Source organism: Manis pentadactyla, chromosome 13 (genome assembly GCF_030020395.1).
Source record: "Manis pentadactyla isolate mManPen7 chromosome 13, mManPen7.hap1, whole genome shotgun sequence".
Lineage (NCBI taxonomy): Eukaryota > Metazoa > Chordata > Mammalia > Pholidota > Manidae > Manis > Manis pentadactyla.
Window position 1 is genome coordinate 69,833,977 of NC_080031.1, and position 14,617 is coordinate 69,848,593.

At 54.2% G+C, this 14,617-nt stretch overlaps 1 protein-coding gene across 2 annotated transcripts in view; it reads right to left on the reverse strand.

Annotated features, from left to right (window-relative positions):
- PRDM6 (PR/SET domain 6) overlaps window positions 1-12,248 on the reverse strand; it is a 94,063-nt gene extending 81,815 nt beyond the window's left edge. For both annotated transcript variants that reach the window (XM_036903170.2, XM_036903169.2), the window contains exons 1-3: window positions 11,915-12,248; window positions 10,843-11,434; window positions 1,775-2,082 (exon numbers count right to left, since the gene is read on the reverse strand). In XM_036903170.2, coding sequence (XP_036759065.1) covers window positions 1,775-2,082; window positions 10,843-11,419 — 885 coding nt within the window. In that variant the 5' untranslated portion in view covers window positions 11,420-11,434; window positions 11,915-12,248. The remainder of the gene's footprint in view (window positions 1-1,774; window positions 2,083-10,842; window positions 11,435-11,914) is intronic.
- Window positions 12,249-14,617: the final 2,369 nt, after the last annotated feature.

Sequence of the window (14,617 nt, forward strand, 5' to 3'; positions counted from 1 at the left end):
CAGAAGGCACTATAGTAGTGCTCAGTTTTAACATTTGCAGATAGAACAAATCTGCGCCACTGAACAATTGTTTTATGATTTATTCAGAAAAGTGTTGTCCGACCTCTAACTGCATATGGTATTAGAGTTCCTAATAGCACCACTTTAACATGGAAAGTGCCTGGAAGCATTTTATAAACTTTAAACCATATTGGAAGTTATAACTAATTAGTCAGAAACAAAAACCAACTAAGAGATATTTCAAAATCAGATGCTTTGATTATTTCTCACTTGTCAGTTTTTCCTATCCAATAGCTCTGACTTCCAGCCTGCCTCTAGGTACCAAGCCATTTTCTCCTAGCCTGTTTTCCTATAAAAATTTGTGTAAAAAAAAAAAACTGATAACATAAATATGCACAACTTTTTTTTCTCATTCAAGAATCCTATCCTGAAAGATTAAAAGTGTGTAACTGTTTTCCAATTTAAGAGTGAAGTGGAACCTGGGGGCCTGAGCATGGGGGTACGTAGCCCAAGGCCACCAGGTGGTCATCCTGGCCTGCTGGCCGGCCTGTGAGCTCATACACTGAGCTCCTCCCGCATCAAAGGAGGCTTTGCAGGCACGGTTCCCCTAGTTATGGAAGGGTTCTGGTGACCAGGTCTGTTTTTCACAACACTGTATCTCCAAGTGCATCTCAGCAAAAATTTGAGGGCATTATTGAGTCAAATGAGTTTTAGTGAATATGAAGAACCTCACCTTAAAATGATCATTTTGATAGGCCACTGAGACAAGTGTGTGGCGAGCTGCCACAGAAATTACCCATTAATGGGGCCCTAAGGTCCATGCCAACTTGGCCGCTGGCATTTATGAAACTTTCTTTTCTGCCGATTCCCACTCCATTACATGGCCTGGACTCAAATGGCCAGATTTACATGCTGCCCTCAAGGGTAAGACTTCCAGCATCTTGACTTTCATCAGTAACTCCAGGGGTGGGAGGTGGCCAACACTGGGGCAGAGATTATCTGCACTAAGGGTCTGTCTCCTTGGAAGGGAACCTCAGTAACCAACAACGACACTCTAGGACAAATTTCACCTTAAGATTTGTCAAGGAAGTTGCTTATTCTTAAACAGTAACAGCAGGTTAAGATTGTGCCATTGCAATATCACCAGTTGGATGATGACAAAGTGATTGGACTTTTCTACATTTTGGTTTCCCAGCTTGTTGAAGACTGCATAATTGTACTTTGTCGGAGAGGAAGCCAAATTTGTGATTTCTGACTCACAACATAATTTGCTTACTTTGGGTACTTTGAACGTTAGGAAACGTTTCAGTCTCTCACATTCAGCATTTGCAAAACTGTTTTTTATCTGGGAAAATGAGGCTCACTCTCCTTCCTCCTGTGTATGCTTATGTTCCTTCTTGCCCAGTGTGCAAAAGCGTATTAGAAGAGCTTAGAACGGGACACAAAGTTCACCTAGCTCACACCTCAATGCTATACTTTGCTCCATCTCCTCGGCTGGTTTCTCGTTCTCTCAAGATCCAGGGAGACCAATGGTCAAATCCATCCCAGCTGGAACAGAAGCTTGTCAAGGTGATACCATCTGCAGAATCCTGTAGGCCCTGGAGGGCCTATTGTGCCAGGCCCAGCTGTGCACCTCTCCTTATGCACCAAGCATTTTCATGACCTGAGAAATCTAATCTCTACTACCTTTGGGGAAACAAGGGAGGCTCTCCCCGATGTAGCCACCCACCAAGGCTCCGGCTGGTGGCAAGGTGCTGGGCGGCGGGCGACTTACCTCCCAGAGATGTTGCGTGTTCCTCACCGCGCCGGCTTGCACCTTCTCTGGGGGCAGGACGACGCCCTGGAAGGGCCCAATCCAAGTGCCCTGCTGGATCCTCTGTGCCGCACAGATGCCGTAGGCCAGTCCGGGCACGGTGCTGGTGCACAGGCACACCTCCCGCGGCAGGTCCCGAAGCCACTCGGGCAGCTCGGGCGGGGGCGCGGCGGCCGCGGCGCTGCTGGTGCCCACGAGCCGGCGCAGCGAGTGCAGCGGCCCGTGCATGGGGCACTCCCCGTTGCGGTTGTCCGCACACATGTCGCAACCTGTCGGAGACAGGTGGGGGAAGGGAGGGGAGACGGTTAATCCGGCCACCCCGGGCAGCCCATACTCAGATAAACCCCTGAAACCACAGCATCCCCTCCTGGATAAGCCACCCGCGAGGGAGGGGACGCCGTGAGGGCGCCGAGGCCGCTGGGAATGGGGCGGAGGGAAACCCGCGCCGCTCCCTTGGAATCTGCCGCACCCGAATCCAGCTGTACCGAGTCGAGACCCCGGGCGCCCCCAAAAGCCTTCCGAGCTGGGAACTGTTGGCACGGTTGTCCTCTCCGCGGAACCAAGGGCTCTCTGTCTCTTTCCCTCCTCCCTTCCGTCTCCAGCTCCCTCTGATCCTCCCCTGCTCCCACGTGTCCTCTCCCCACAAGGTGTTCAAGGCGAGTTTATTCTTAGGCCGCGAAAAAAGCCCTTCCCTTGCTCTGAGCTCGCAGTGAGTCTACCTTGGTCTTACGGGTATACATTGACTTTCCTCTTTATACAATTAAAGTGGAAACTTTAAAAATCACCAAAGCAGGTGGGCGACCCGCGTGGCACGCCATTTCCACTCCCCGGGACCGCGCACGGGAGGGTGGAGCCGGCCTTGGCCCGCGTGACCCGAGCCCCAGCCCCCGCAGCCCCGGCGCAAAAGCGATGAGGTGCCTCGAGGGCACCAGGAGGGGATGGGTGGGTAAGTGGGGCTGTTCTAGCGGGGTTGGGGTGCCTGTGCCTGCGTGCAAGCCCATCCCAGAAGCCAAAAAGGAACCAACAGCAAGTTTAACAGTCGGAGTAATGGGTCTTTACTGATAAGGATAATGGCTCAAGAGAGAGAGCCCCAACTCCCGCCCAGATGGCTGATCCCCAAAGCTAAATGCAATTGATAAGCAAAGTGAGAGCTGTCATGAAGCAGGCTCTCTCCCACGTTCCCCAGAGCAGCCCGCGTGCGAGGGGTCCCCCATCTTCCTGGCCAGTCTCTGCGGATGCCCAGGGTCCCTCCACACAAACTGGGCCGGAAAAGGCCGGGCGTCCGCGGGAAACGGGGCCTGCGGCGACCGAGCTGTCGGATCCCAGCGCCCTCCAGGTTATTAATGGGCCCGACGGAGCCGCGATGTCTGCGCCCGGCCAGAGGGACCTGCTTCAGGGAGGAGGCCTCAGCGCCCGCTTGCACCACCCGGCCTCCTGGCCCAGCCTCCCTGGGGAGCCGCCTGTGGTGCTGGGCCTGGTATCCAGCGAGTCCCGACTGGCAGAGATGGAGATGGCCAGAGCTGGGCACAGGCAGATGAGCCAGTGCTGGACGGCGGGTCACCCTCGGGGCCTCCCAGTACCTGCAGCTGGCTTGGTTGTAACCCATCCTGGTGGCTCACCCCAGGTGTGCCCTACCCCTGCAGCAACAGCCCGACGCCCAAGGAACTCCTGACAAAGTGAGTCACTGAGGAGTCTTCCACTAAGAAACACCTCGTGGCAGCTCAGCGCGATGAGCGAAACCTTGTTCCCCCATTTGTTTCACAGGCAGCTGAGGGCTGACATGTGAACATCCTATGTCAGTCAGAAGGGATCCAGGGGGACCAGCGGGCTGTGCTTCCCCCCAAGTCTGCTACTCTCCCAGTCCTCCCCAGGGCCCAGGAACCTCCAACACATAAAGCTCCCCCTATGCCCCCCAGCAACACAAACTAATGTAAAAACAGTATCAGGCTCTGAATCTGACCCTTAGAGCCTGAATAGCAGGTACTCTAACCCCATCCATATGTCAACCCCTCCAGAATATATACTCCACACACCCTCTCAAGCCTCTGTGAAAATAAAACCTCCAAGACAAAGGGGAACTGGAAAGAGGGACAATACAAATTCATAATCACCAAGTGCCTACTATGTGCCAGACACCTGTCTTGAACCAAACAATCACCATGTTGTCTAAGTATCATGATTCCTGTTTTGCAGATGATGCAATTAAGGCTTCATGAACAATGTAACTTGCCCAAGAGCCAGAAACTAGAAAGTGGTGGAGAAATATTCAGTCAGGTTCTGACTGACTCCAAAGCCTCCAACCCTAGAATCTAGGAAGAATAATGAAAGCTATGAGACTTTTATATCCAAATGCCAAATGCATAAACTCAATCAATAGAATTGAAATAGTTCACTAAGTCACTATTTTGGGGCCACAGAAATTGCTATAGCATGATTGAATTCCAGAGATTTCTCTCTTTTGCACACGCTTGTATTTGGGGAGGTGAAGAGAATGAATTGGAAGGTAAACAGATTACATCCATAATTTTGAATTTTAGTGCCTGCCTTCAGAGATAGCCTTTCAGCACCTTAGCAAGCAATAGCTTAAAACAAATGAAAATACGCAGAGGCAATGTGCCCATAAAAATAAAAAGAAATCACCCTGGGGAGGTGCTTAACTACCATTCCCATTCTGGTTGGCTCAATGAAACAAACGGTGAGAACCAAGAGTGTTTGCTGCTCACTCCCCTAACAGTCCATACCAATGATTCTGTCAATCCAACATCTGTACAACATGTCATACCGCACCAGCTGCATCAGTAATAAAATGAGAAGCAAAAGTACCAGCTTCAGCCACCATCCCCACAGTCAGCAAGCACACTCCTGGGATTTGTTACACATGATAGAACTCTGCCCACTCGTCTCTCCAGGAAGTCCTCTAAAGCCCTCTTCAACCTCCTAAGTTTTATTTGTCTCCACCAGGTGTTGGAGAAACTTAATAGAATTTTGCAGAGTAAAAAGCTGAGGCTCTCCTAGTGTGTAGACTACCAATATGTTAGGTCCACGGCAGAGTAGGCAAGGCCAATCCACTTTAATTAGTCCACCCAACAGGAGTCTTCTTAGTTCATAAGCTACTGCATGCTATATCAAAATATTCTGCCAGAGAAGTTGACCAGTTACATCAAAATACATGTCATACCCTAAAGTTATTATGTTTTAATACACAAAACCTCCACCACTGAAAATATTTGGCTCTGACTTATGTCTCAGAGTAACAAAGGAGCTTGAAGATGTTTAAAGAAAGTAACTGATTACTCAAAGGTTGACAAATGTGGTGGAAATAGACAAACATTCTACGAAAGTGTTTTCTAGACAACCAGCCATAAACAACTACATGAAAGGTTTGAGGGACACGTGGGCTAGATGCCCAAACTACACATTTAAAAAAACACGTATGTATTATAACACACAAAGCATTCCATACAGATTTGTATCTGTAAAGAGGAGGCAAATAAATGTTCTTACTTCTCTTAAAACCAGGGTAAGTTTTTGTACAAGTTCATCATTTTTTTTCCATAAGTTTTCTATATCTGTGAGAAATATCAAATTCCCCCAGCAAGATACTTTGCAATGCCATTTCTGCATTAGGGAATTGTATGAAATCATGGTCCCTGTTCTAGTTTAAATAGATCTGTTAATGCTTCTGTTTATGGTCCTTGAATAAGACTCACTCACCTACTGAAAGCCAGGCAGAGTAGAGTGGAAGGCAGACTGTCACTCTTCTGTCCTGTCCTGTATTGTTTATTTTTACTAGTGTACATACTACCTCTGTAATTGCAAATAGATCTATTTCAAGGTAAAGGGGCAAAGCAGGCTGTGGTTTTCTTTTCTGGCATTCACTTCTCATACGAGGAAAGGTGAAATGTAAAACATTTCAGGGGTTTTTTTGGACAGGCGGACAGGAGCGTGTAGGCACAGACGGAGCCGGGACCACGGGGGCTGAGACCCACGCCACGCCAGGTCTCTGCTCCTTAACCTCTTCGCCTGCCCTCACCAGTTCTCTGGATATAAGGAAACCAAGTCGCAGCTGAGAAGCCTGCCTCCCCGCCCGGGCGGGGGTAACAGCTAGACCATAAATCCTCTGCGATCGCCGCTGAGGTCGCGGCCCTCAGTCCGGCAGGCCGAGCCCGGCGGGGCCGGCGCCCATCGATCGCCGCACGGGGACGCGGCCCCAGGAGTGCCGCCTGCTGGCAGTACCGCGTGCGCTCTGGGCCCGTGCACCGGCGGGGTGGGCGCGGGGTCGCCGGGGGCTGCGCCAGGGCAGAAGGCAGGCCGAGCGCAGCGGCCGGGAGCTTCCCGCACTAGGGTTCTCGCCTCCCCGAACCCCGGCCTCTCCCGCCAGCCCGGCCCGCACAGTTGGCTGGACGGGACGGGACCGGGGCGATGCGCGGGATGGGCAGCCAGGCCCTGCCGGCCGGCCGGAGACCCCGCACCTACGTCTAACTTGTGAAGGCCTCGGCACCCTCCTGCGGGCAAAGGGCTTTCTCACAAGCCCCGACGTGGCCGCCGCCACAGCCCTCCGGCGTCCCCCGCCGCGCCCTGCCAGCCCTCGGCCTCCCCTCCACCCAGCAGGGGTCTTTCCTTAGGCTCCCCCGGTGGGTCTGGAAGCAGATCCAGAGGCGAGGCAGGTTAGTACGGCCGCCGGGAAGTGGAGACAATTGTGGTAGCGCAGAACGTTCTCCAGGACGCTCCCTGCGCAAGTTTAAAGGTCCCCGCGAATCGCAGACGCGCCGGGTTTTCCGTGCCTGGCCTGGCTGCTGGCTTGGCCCTGGGACCAAGACGGAGAGACAAAGGGGTGAGCGGAAGACAGACGGAGGGAAGCAATGTGCATGTTGTCTCCCGCTGACTGTATTAATAAATTAAATGGGAGCGCGGGGCGTGAGGGTGGGGGAATATTCCGCCGAGATAAACCTGGCCGGCCCCTGCCCCAGCGAGGCCGCCGTATGCGAGGCTGAGATGATGAATAGGAGGCGCGAGAGGAGATCGAAGCGGGTCCGCGCTGGCTCCACTCTCTCCTACAAAACTATAGGGCAATTAATTGTGGCTTGTCCCCTCATCCTTCATCTCCTGGTGGCACATATCGATGGAGATTACTGCTGATGGACCATTTTATCACCTTAAATAAACAGTCGCCACCTCTTCTAACCTCAATCTAATATATGGCTCTATGTTCAGTTTCGGGGCGCTAGATAACGAATGATGTAAAATAAAAATAGCTAAATCATGTGTGTAACGGGGTGGGGCTGGGCTTGCACACAAAAAGAGAGAAGAGAGAAAAAGAAAAATAGGACAACACCGAAAAGCCCGCACACTGACGCCGAACGTGCCCACCACCAGGGACCAGGTCTGAAGTCTGAGTCCCCCGCCGGCCCCCCGAGAGCAGCGCGGCTGGGCGGGAGGAGCGCGGGGAGCGCCTGACGGCAGGAAGAGCCCGCTGGGGGGTTGGTGGGCTCAGGAGCCTCCCAAAGAGGGAAGTGTTGCCTTCTGGGTGGGAAGAGTTTAGAGAAGGAAAGAAAGTACTCGCCCTCCTTTTAACTCTTTCCCCGACCCGTCTACCGGACAAACCCCAGATTTCCTTCTCTCGCCCGGCCCCGCTCCCCAAACCCTTAGGAGGGTGGAGCCACCGGCGTGAGAGCCTCGGGTCCTACTGCTACGCTAGTGTACACTCCGTCGCTGTTCCGAACGCTGTTCCTTGCACACAGGGCTCCCCATGAATGGGAGCGGACCGAGACCTCCAGCTGGGGAAGCTGCACTGTGCCCCACTCTTCGCAGACAGACCCTCGGGTCAGCTTAGTTCCCACTCCACTCCCAGGTATGAGAGAGGAACATAGGGAGTGCCCAGAATCATCCTTCCAAACACTAATGCCCAGTACACCTTGGCGGCCTCTCACTGCCCTCCAAGAGCAGAGAAACGAGGGCTCAACCAACCACTAGCTCCGAGAACCCCATCAGCAGCCACTGTAAGAGAATCTGAGGCTTCAAACAGCCCAGCAGCAAAGGAGGTCAGTAATAGAAGACTAAGAAAAAAGTCCCAATCTCCGTTTATATTCCACAACACCCCACCCGCAAAACAGAGGTGAAAGAAGAGGCAATTAAGTGTTCAGAGCTTCAGTGCAAAGTGTACTTCAATCATAGAATAAATTAATACATGGAGTTAGATAACAGAGATAAATTGGAAGAGCTCATCCAGGCAGCTTGTATAGTTTCTGCTGTTTTAAAATCTTTTTGTGTGAAAAAAAGAAACTACAAAACCTTTCACCCTGCCTCTGCCATAGATGCCAATAAAGTCTCAAGGTGAAACTAGTGTTGGTGATTCACAAGTGTTACTGATTTCAGGCAGAAAGCTACTCTTCTAAGGGAAAAGAGCAAGCAAGGAGGCCCTTTTCTTTGCCTTGCCAGAAAAAAAGAAAATGACTCAATGCAAGTAATACATGTAATAAAATGAAGCAATGCTAAGTGGTCACTTCACAGCATTCTTTTAGAGGGAGATGGCAATAGACTAAAAAAACTTATGAAAACCTAGGCATGACAAATTAATAGGTGCTTTCCTTCTACCCCCTCTCACCACCCCCACCCATATACAACCTGGAAATGGGGAGAAGCTCTGTTTTTCAGTTTTCATGTAACATATCAACTACCCTTGCTAAAGGAAAAAAGATTTTCCCACCCTTTGCAAGTTCTGATTTGTTTTGGTCCCTAGTTAGATTAAACTCACATCACTTTTCACTACATCCTTGTAAAACACATACCATGGTTTCCAATCAGAGTGTACTCTTGCCCTGGGTTGTTCCTGAAAAAATGGGAGACCTTCCTGGTCTCCCAGCATGACACAGTTACCCCAGCTTTCTGTTTTCTGTCTCAGTTGCCCTTTAATTAGGGAACAACGTGAAACATAACTGTAATAGCACAATCTGACTCCTTTCCCTTCTTTTCCCTTGCACTACGCACATGCACACAGTCCACTCAACTGAAAAGGAGATACTAGAAGATTAACACAGTAGGAATAACTTAAATAAATCATAATTCATTTCCTCCAGCCAGAGGAAAAAAGTTACCTAGGCAATAAACTGGTTCAATAGCCACATATTAATTAGGAATCTATCCCAACTCTTTCTCTGATTAGTCTAGGTTTTTCTCTGGTTAAAATGTATTGAACCTCAAGACAGCACTATAAACAGTACAAGGAACACAGTGCAAGCCAGGGCTTTGGGGGTGCACATGCTGGTGTCTTTTCCAGCACTGACTTAATTCAGAAGAGACACTGCAAGCTTGATCAAGTAGTCTCAGCCACCATGACTATATTTCACTTAACGGTAAGAAATGCTGTTTCCAAAGCACTTCTTATCTTTTATTTCACGTTTTTAAAGAACTGTTCTGAAAACGACATAGTCAAGCAATGCAGTAGGAGATAAGTATTTTTGGAACTTCATTAAGACAATGCAATTTTATAAAATTTTCCGAAAATTAAATAACAAGAGTCTTCTTTAACTGCAGAGCAAATTCGAGTTGAAACCCTCCTTTTAAATCAGTTCTTTACCCTCAGACTGTAGAAGGGGGAAATGTAAATACAACTTCTCTTTTTGTTAATAATTATCTCCATCAGAACAATTAATCTCCAACCATTATGAAAGGATTGATAAACCTCCCTCACTAGGCTCAGGCAGTGTATTTCATCAAAGTAATGACTTGGGAGTCCTTTAAGTAACTATGACCTGTAGTCTTTTTTTTTTTTTGCTTTTACAACGAATTAAGAGGTTCACAGAGTGGTAGATATTCTGCAAGAAGGGACTTATTTAAAATAAAATGATAACACATGTTTATGATCAACTTTCCTCCTACAGAAACTAGATGAAGGGATGAGATTAAGAATATAGCTGAGTGGGTGCTGCTCTTTCAAATGCCATATTGCTTTCAACCTGAGTCTCTTAACATGCGTTAAAGTTCTCTCTAGAGGTCTCTGGAAGTATATTTATCACTTACCCCAACACCTTAGGTATAAACATATCATAACTTCTGAAATTACCAAAAAGAATTAGATACAAAACAATACACATTCTTGGTCTTTATTTAGAACTCTGCCTCCAAACCTCGAAATGGAACTGTACTTGTAATAAGTGTTTGAAACTGTGAATATAGGAACGGAAACTAGAAAGAGACCTGGTGGCTCATTCTGCATTTGCCATTTACTTGGGGACAAAGAGAGCAAGCGTCGAATACTAAATGACTGCTGCCCTCATTTAAAAAAATAAGTAAGCAAACGAGCGTGGCTACAAGATTGCAAATATGTACAGGTTAAGGGTGCACGGAGAATGCGGGATTTGCAGAGAATGACCCTGCTCTGAAGTCGGAAATTTTTTCTCACTAAGCAGCTGGCATTTCCGCGCCTCCCCCCCCCCCCACGCCTCCTTTGCTAAATAAATAGTAAACCGAAGAATAACGCCTGCCTACAGAGAGACCGACCCAGCGTCATCCCAAACTCTTACTCCAGTGGGGCCGGCCAGTCGGCGGCTCCAGGCCAGGGCCCCCAAAATGAGCTGTCGCAGTTAACTCCAGAGGTAAGAGGGAGAGGAAGAGAAACTAGCCCTGGACTCCATGCTCCCCAGAAATGCTGAGAGTCCCTCCCTTGTCCCCTCTAAGGCCAGGCCAACTTAGGCCCGGGCACACCCCACCGCGCGCTGCCAGCACCCGCCCGACCTGGGACGCTACCCCGCGGGAGGGCCGACATCTGTGCGCCCCGGGGCTTCGAGCATCTCGGGTCCTACTGAATTGAGGCTTCGAAGCAGGGTTGGAGGAGAACGTAACCCCGAGGTGCCACAAGGCCTTCCCATCCTCTCGCCTTCTTCTCTAACGCCAGACAACTTTTGCCACCGTGGTCTGAAAGGTGCCGGCTCGCGGCCTGGACCAGCCCACCACCGGGTGCCCCTCATCCGACCCGTCTCCCGACGGGCGCCCGCGCCCCGGGAGAGAGCGCGCGGGCTGCGGCTACGTACGGTTGTTGGGGTCGCTGGTGTGCTGGTTGAGCGGGATGATCTCCATGCGCTGCTGGCCGTACAGGTAATAGTCCAGCTCCTCGGCGCTGCAGCGGAAGCGCGAAGCGCCCCGACCATCCCCGCCGGCGCCGCACTTGGAGGGCCCCGTGCCCGAGGCGGCGCTGAGGCACAGGTCCTTGGGGGGCAGCGTCTCCGCGGCGACGGTGGCGGCGGCCAAGGGCGCGAACACCGGCAGCTGCGCCACGGGCAGGGCCGAGAGACCGGCCAGCGCGGCGGCGGCGGCGGCGGCGGCGGCGCAGGAGGAGGCCGAGGTGGAGGAGGAAGCCGGAGTGGAGGAGGCGGAGGAGAGCGACGCGGGCCGCGGGCGCAGGCTGTCCGGTGAAGGCTCAACGCGCTCCGGAGGCGGCGGCGGCGGCGGCGGCTGGAGGGGCTGCGGCGCGCCCAGGGGAACCCCGGCGCCGCCGCCCTTAAGCGGGCCTCCGCCGCCGCCGTGCGGGAAGAGGTGCTGCCAGTGCTGCAGATAGGCTGGGTCCACTTTGAGGAAGGCCGAGCCGCCGGGGTCCCCGGGCTTCAGCATGTCCGACGCCTCCAGCTGGCGGGGCAGAGAGGAGAGAGCGTGAGCGGGGCGCAGGGCCAGGAGCGCGGGACAGAGAGCACGGCCGCCGAGACCCTGGAGCGAGAGCTGAGCCTCGGGCCCCGCCAGCGGCAGCCCGGTTCCGCGGTCCCTCCGCCCAGCTCCGCCGGGGCGCAAAGTTTACTCTGAAGCCGGGGCGCTGGGCGGAGGTAGCTGTGTGCACGCTGCCTTGCCGCCAGCCCGAGGCGCCCGGCTCCCACCCTGCGCTGTCGGAGCCCGGCGAGAGGGCGCTTCCCCGCAGGACTCGGCTGCAGGACGCGGCCCCCGCCCTCGGCCGGCGCCCGGAGCCGACCCGAGCCGGAGTGGCGCAGAGCCCGAGCCGCGGGGGCCTCCGGCGCCAGGAGGCGGGACAGTCTCGCCCCCCGCCCCCAGCCCGGGACATCCAGCCTCCTATCCCTGGGGCCCAAGACCCTCGGCCCTGGGCGAGCCTCGCCTTACCAGAAAACTCGGAGCCCGCGGCGGGTGCTAGCGCGCGCGTTTGGGCGGGCGTGAGGGAGTGTGCCCCCCGCGGGCGCTACATGCCCCTGGGCAGCTCGGGAGGGGAGCCTTAGAGATCCGGCTGCGCGGAACCCGCCCCGGCCGCGAGCGAACGGTCTGGAGGCCCGCGGAGGGCGCGAGAGTGTTTCTGCCGAGCGCGCGGGAGTGCGGGGGACCCTGGCGCCGGACGGAGCCGCGGTGGGCTGCTGCGCTCGGCAGCCGCGTCCCGGCTCCTGGGCTCTCCGCTCTGGCAGCCTCCCGGCTGGACACGTGGGTTTTACGACAGCACAAAACACGAGTGATGTGTGTGTGTGTGTGTGTGTGTGTGTGTGTGTGTGTGTAGAGGGGGGGGGGAGAACAAGAGCGGGATGTGGGGGCTGGCGGGAGGCGAGAGGCAGGGCAGAAGAACGAAGGGGAGGGGAGAGGGGAGAAGGAAGTTCTAACTCGGCTGGATCCACACACTGCCTGGGCGCCTCTCCTACACAAATACCTCCTCCTCCTTCCCACTACTTTTTTTTTTGTTTGTTTGGCGTGACGTATCCTGCTCGCCTGTTGTCTCTTTCTGCCCATGATAAGTCTTTTCTAGGTGCCGGCTCATTGCCCTGATCCCGAAAGCCGTGGAAACGCGCAAACCGGAATGCATCTCCGCACGCGCTCGGTGTCCGCTTCGGGGCAGGCGCGCGCGGCCGAGCGAACGGACCAAGTCCTGGGACCGGGTTTGCGCTTTTGCCGGGCTCAGTATTTCCGGGAGTACTGCTGGGTGCTAGAGTCCTGTAGACCGCCACGCAACCTCTACCCTAAATCCTGGAGGTGGGGAGAGCCGGGGGGCGGAGAGGTTGCCGTATGAAACACTCCGTCGGCAGCGCAGGAGGCCAGCCTCCTGAGCCAGGCGGCGTGGGACCGAGGGTCTCTCAAGGGCGGTGGTTAGTCTCGGCGGGACTCCAGATTGGCCGCAGGTCTGGGAGGCGGCTGCAATGGAGTCCCACACTGCCCAGCGCTCAGCCCACCCACTCCTGATTTGTCGTCCTGTGGGCTCGCACCTTCTTGTTGGCATCCGAGGCAAGTATCCGGAGCTATACGTCTGGTGGAACTACTGCTCCCAGACACAGGCGAGGTTATTTGCCTTTGGTTGCCCGACTGTCCGGAGGAGTCATCATGTAAAGGTCTCTCGTCCCAAACCTGGAGTCCAGGTGTAGGATCCGGGCGCAGCCCCACCCGCGCCTTGCACACTCTGGGAGCTTTTGGCTGCGCTTCCATGCTGGTCTCACATCCACGAATCAGGCCCCAGCTCGTCCAGGCTTTTGCAGCCCTCGGCGGGGGTAGGCCACCCAAAGGGTGTGTGAAACTGACCGGTCCTGCGCTTCCCATCGCCGGAGTTGTGCCCACATCTCAAAGAAGAAATGTCGCTTGTCTTATCCCCAACCAACCAACTTCTTTAGCACCTGCCACTCTGAACAATTAATAGCCATTCTTTGCTGATTTCTGCTTGTTTCTTTTTGGTTTCCCAGCACTCTTTCTGAGCCTGGGAAATGCGCTGTTTAGACTGTCCGGGTCTCACGCAGGCTGTCTCGATGCCGGTTGGAACAAAGTTGGACAGAAAATGTTTTGACTGGCGTCGTTGTGACACGGTCATCAGTCACCTCTGGATCGTTAAAGCAAACACCACGAGGGAAACCCCACTGTGCTGAGGACCCCCAGACTAACCGGGCAGTCTCAGGGGGCTTTGAACAACTCCACCCGGAGGAGAGGATGAAGCTGCAGGCCCGGTTCAATCCGTCTGCTCACAGAGCTGCCGAAGAGCAGCTTTGGGGCCACGGGAGAAGGAGCCAACTCGCTTTCTCACACGCTCGCGCTTCACTGCTGAGCGAAGAGGAGATTCTGTTTTCTGGGAGACACAGGGAGCACCGGGAATGGGAGCCCGACGCCGTGGTAGCGGCCCACGGCCTTCTTGTTTTTGCCCAAACGTCTACTTACAAGCGTTCGGTCCCAGGACTGGCTGTCCCAAAGAATTCCTTCCCGTACCGCCCCGCAAACGCACTTTTAAATCTCAGGATTTTTGAGACGCTTCCCGAGGCCTCTCGCGGCCCTCGCTCTGGGACGTAATAAGATTAGCCGGAACGGTTGAGGGGAGCTTTCCCCACGCCAGGGGCGAGTAGGCTCTTCAAGTACATTTAGTCCGCCTAGCGACCACGAGGAGAAAGCCCTTCATGAACCGCCCTGTTGCAGATGCGGACACTGAGGCTCAGAAAGGTTGGCAGGTTGCCTAAGGTCACGCCCTTAATGAGTGACGGAGGAAGATGCAAACCCGGGTCAGTGAGGCGCCAAGTGCATTTCCCAGCCCACCCTGGTCAAATTTTTACTCTCACCTTCGGAGTGACGCCGGACGGCTGTGCGGCCCCCTCGGGGGAGATGTGGCTCCCCGTGGTGCGGGGACGGGGGAGAGGCCTGTGTGTAGTGGCCCTGACCCGTCCGATTCCAGGCCTCCCCAGAGGCCCCGGGCGGACTCGGGTCTCGGGGCCAGGGGACCTGGGAGCCCAGAGGCCTTAGGGAACTCGCGTGGAGGTGAGCGGAAGTTAGAGGGGGCGCTCAGGTCACTTGGGGGCGGGGTGGAGCTGGACGCGCGCATCCGCGGCGCTCCCTCGGTGGGGCCCGACGCGGGGCGGG